The 4869-nt window shown below is 42.5% G+C and overlaps 1 protein-coding gene across 1 annotated transcript; it reads left to right on the top strand.

Annotated features, from left to right (window-relative positions):
- Window positions 1-2513: 2513 nt before the first annotated feature.
- On the top strand, window positions 2514-3560 carry LOC142185550 (olfactory receptor 6C74-like). Its single transcript, XM_075260979.1, has one exon. It carries the CDS (start codon window positions 2514-2516, stop codon window positions 3558-3560), a length of 1047 nt encoding a protein of 348 aa, XP_075117080.1.
- Window positions 3561-4869: the final 1309 nt, after the last annotated feature.

Raw genomic sequence — 4869 nt, forward strand, 5'->3', positions numbered from 1 at the left:
TCGCTCAACCCTAATTAAGAGCTATTCCCATCTCAATGATCCTATCTATACTGTTAGCTGATATCAATTGAAGAGTTTTCCTAAATACATTGTTTAAGCAATAGAAATTATTCCCCCCCCCCCCCCCCATTGTTTACACATATTGTGGTTAAGGCACCCACCCTGATCTTCCTTATCTGATCTTAAGTGGTATGACATGACTCATACACTGCCTTCTGGAGCTGATAGTTGCTCCTCTTACATCCAGACAATACGTTCAGCTCCTTTCAATTTGCTGATAAAGGCTAGGACAGTGTCTGAAAACACAGGAGAAAACCTAGAAGAACAGGTAACTGGATATGTCAGTATGTGGTCTAAGGTTTGTCATTTGCATATTCTCCGTTTGCAAGTTCCAAAGCTATCACATTACATCAATGTTACAAAACAGTTGCAGTAATAAACACCTATCAAAGTGACAGCATCGCAGTAGTCCTAACTCCAGGGCACAATTCTAGCAAGCCTACAACAAGGTCAATGATAACCCATAGCAGCAATTCAGTGCTAAACAGCAGGGTCCATATCAAGATGCTGAGGGCGGAGGACCCATTCTCAAACTTCTTAGAAAAACATTGTAGAAACTGTATTCATTAGACATATTCTAAATATAAATATGATTGTTACATTGTATACAGAGAACTGCTCTTATTACTGTTACTCTGCGGGATTATTCCTTCTTCAGACCCCGGGAGATTGTATCCCACAGCTCAGAGAGATGTATAAGTGTTGGTGTATCTTGTGTGTGAAGCCTCTGCTGTCCATGTTACAGTAAGATGTGATTTGTCTACATTGTTTTACTTTGCTATCTCTTTTCTTTCTTCCCTTATAATATTACATAAGGTAAGTGACTACATTGTATTGTCCCTGCCATGTGTCCTACCATGAGCTCATACTTAGTCCAGTCTCCTCGGGATATACATTGAGTATCTGCACATTGACTCTTTTCATTCTTTCTACCTCCACAATCCAACAGCTTCTCTCTTATTTTTTCAGTTATTTCACTATGGTTTTTTTTCTTTGAGAAGGTGAAGTTTTTAATGGCATCTTTTGAACAAGCAACCTATGAAGACAAGATATGTCACCACTAGGATGCTTAGAGAAAATCTTTAACACTCTGCAACATTTTACATTATTTCTATTTGCAAAAATGTTTCACTTTTAATTGTCTTCACATTGAAATACAGTTCTGTTCATCAGTGGAAGGGTTAATTCCTTTTTCTTGGATATTATTACTCCATTTTTTTTATTTATTTTTTGTCACTTACTGCAAACATGACTTTGGTTTTGACTATAAAATGGTACTTTCCACACTCAGATACACATCCATATAAAACCATTGCCTCCACTTGTCATTATAGTCAATGAGAGTTTCCTCCTAACAAGGCACAAGTGTAACCAGGCACACACTGCACACAGGCGTCAAACATGTTAACTTCTAACTTTGTCATTCACCGGAGTAAAATTAAGCTAAAATATTCAAAGGTTGCAGCAAACTTAGAGCAGCAAGGACAAACGTATTTCTGGAGTGATATGCTGGTTTTGGTGACAGTAACCTATCTATCTGCAGGGCTGGGGTGATATGCTGGTTCTGGTGACAGTAACCTATCTATCTGCAGGGCTGGGGTGATATGCTGGTTCTGGTGACAGTAACCTATCTATCTGCAGGGCTGGGGTGATATGCTGGTCCTGGTGACAGTAACCTATCTATCTGCAGGGCTGGGGTGATATGCTGGGTCTGGTGACAGTAACCTATCTATCTGCAGGGCTGGGGTGATATGCTGGTTCTGGTGACAGTAACCTATCTATCTGCAGCCCTGGGGTGATATGCTGGTTCTGGTGACAGTAACCTATCTATCTGCAGGGCTGGGGTGATATGCTGGCTCTGGTGACACTAACCTATCTATCTGCAGGGCTGGGGTGATATGCTGGCTCTGGTGACACTAACCTATCTATCTGCAGGGCTGGGGTGATATGCTGGGTCTGGTGACAGTAACCTTTCTATCTGCAGGGCTGGGGTGATATGCTGGGTCTGGTGACAGTAACCTATCTATCTGCAGGGCTGGGGTGATATGCTGGTTCTGGTGACAGTAACCTATCTATCTGCAGGGCTGGGGTGAGATGCCGGGTCTGGTGGCAGTAACCTATCTATCTGCAGGGCTGGGGTGATATGCTGGTTCTGGTGACAGTAACCTATCTATCTGCAGGGCTGGGGTGATATGCTGGGTCTGGTGACAGTAACCTATCTATCTGCAGGGCTGGGGTGATATGCTGGGTCTGGTGACAGTAACCTATCTATCTGCAGGGCTGGGGTGATATGCTGGGTCTGGTGACAGTAACCTATCTATCTGCAGGGCTGGGGTGATAAGCTGGGATCCAGTGAAAGACTCGCTTTAAACACTATATATTAACTTTAGATACACTTTATGCTTTGAAAATGTCACATTACCACTGCAGATTCTAAAGTGTCTATGGGACAGATGTATCACTACAATGAAGAAACTCATCCAAAGAAACCAATAAAGAGCAATAAAGCTGTGCCAAATAAGTGGTATTCTAGAAACAAATTAGATCCATCTATGAGTTCCATAAACCAGACCATGATAGAAGGCTTTAGACTTAAAGGAGTCTCAGACGTTGCTGGTCTACAAGTTCTCATCTTCCTTCTGGTTCTTCTCATTTATCTCATCTGTCTTGGAGGAAATCTGACCATTCTTCTCCTGGTCTTCCGTGATCTCCACCTGCACACTCCCATGTACTTCTTCTTGGCCAACTTGTCCATCATAGACATATCCGGCTCTACTTCAGCGCTACACGGGATTTTTTATATCTTCACAACACACAACCACATGGTTTCCACCTCGGCCTGTATGACCCAGCTATATATTTTTTCTTCCATAACTTGTAATGAGTGTTCAGTCTTGACCGCCATGAGCTATGACCGCTATGTCGCTATCTGTAGACCTTTACATTATCACACAGTCATGAGTCAGAGACTCTGTGGTCTTCTGGCCTCAGCCTGCTGGAGTTATGGGTTCATTGAGACTATTCCAATAATGTTCTTTATCTCCAGGTTCTCTTGTTATATTTCCATTGAACTTGATCATTATTTTTGTGATGTTTTGCCCATCCGGGACATTACATGTAGTGACACTTCACTTTTGGACCTTTACGTTGTAATTTCTGGTAATTTGCTTGCAATTATTTTACTTTCCCTGACTATAACTCCTTATGTTTTCATTATTACAAGTATCTTAAGAATCAGCTCGAGCACTGGCAGACGTAAAGCCTTCTACACGTGTTCCTCACACATCATGGTGGTTGTCCTCTTTTATTCTTCTCTTGTGTTACAATACATGGTAACAATTTCCGGAAACAACATGGGATCCACCAAAATCTTCTCTCTGCTTAACACAGCCGTTGTCCCCATGTTGAACCCCCTGATCTACAGCCTGAAAAATAAAGATATAAAATCTGCTCTTAGACGAAAACTTAAACTTCGTGGCATGGAATCGTTACCATTTTGAAATTTTATTTGAAATTTTGAAATAAGAACCACACATGAAATATATGGTGACCACTCAGCTCCACACAGCAACAATGCCTACAATCAGTGTCCGCACTGATCACGGGCATTAAACTTTTTTTGGCTGTACAATGAATGCAGAACATTTTTTTTCCAGCTTCCCAATACATCGTACAAAGTACTAACTGATACTATAAAGAAGTAAAATTTGTTCTGCAAAAACAAAGCCCTCATATGGCTCTGTGAAAGGAAAAATAAAGTTATGGCTTTTGTGGCAAGAAGTAAAAAAATATTAATCTAACAATAATTATTGGTAATGTTTCTATTGGATTGTTTGTCACTAACTCACATCATTGTCTTTACTTATTATTGGTATTATTTATAGAGAAGGGCGACCTCTGAGGATTTGTTTTAGGTTTTGACGGTTCAGCCCAAAAGTATTTTTGGATCGTCAGACCCTTGAGTATAAAAAGTGGAGGCCCAGGGGAAATAATAAAGGGGCGCTGCATCAGCTGCTTCCATTAGAGTGGGCTGGCCTAGCTCTGCCTTTCTCCACCCCTGCACCAGGGTCTACTGTACTTGTGCCCAGTCATTGATCTTCCAGTGCTCATAATACCAATACACGGAGAGTAGAGATAGGACACATGTGCAGTAGACAATGGTACTGTGAAGAGGGAAAGGGGCGGAGGAAGGCAGATCTAAACCAGCCCATGGAACCAGCTAATGCCGATTCAGCAGAGGGAGGGGCAGGACACAAGTGAGAGCTAAACAAAGCGAACTACTCCTGACCATCACATTAGAGATTTTCTTTAGCTGGCACAAATATTTAATTTTTGCAGTAAGAAAGTTGCAGAAAATATCTGGGTCCGGCAACCCCTTTAACCATGGTGATGAGGGTAATACAAATACATAGGGAGATATAGTCACAAGTACTAGTCGTTTATGAAGCATCAGCTATAACTGTTATGTCAGTCCAGGTAGCTGCAACGGGGCTAAGGGATAGCAGTAGGGAATCTCGCCCTGCACTACTCCCACTAGCTATCCCGGTCCCTGCCTCACGGGTGTGGGTCGGCTGTACTCAGGCTAAGCCTGACCCCGACAGCTCCTCTCTCACTGATTCCGTAGGCCTAGAGGGAAGTGGGAGAAGGAATGCCCTATAAGACCTCTAGGGACTGGAGACTAAAGGGGGTCACCCCTAACGAACAAGTGAAGCTGCTACTGACAGGGACTGACAAGGGTGTGCGCTGACTAACAACACAAGCAGCACACAGGAAAAATGTGGGAAAGGATTCCCCCAAACCAATATGGGA

This window comes from Leptodactylus fuscus, chromosome 11 (genome assembly GCF_031893055.1).
Source record: "Leptodactylus fuscus isolate aLepFus1 chromosome 11, aLepFus1.hap2, whole genome shotgun sequence".
Taxonomy (NCBI): domain Eukaryota; kingdom Metazoa; phylum Chordata; class Amphibia; order Anura; family Leptodactylidae; genus Leptodactylus; species Leptodactylus fuscus.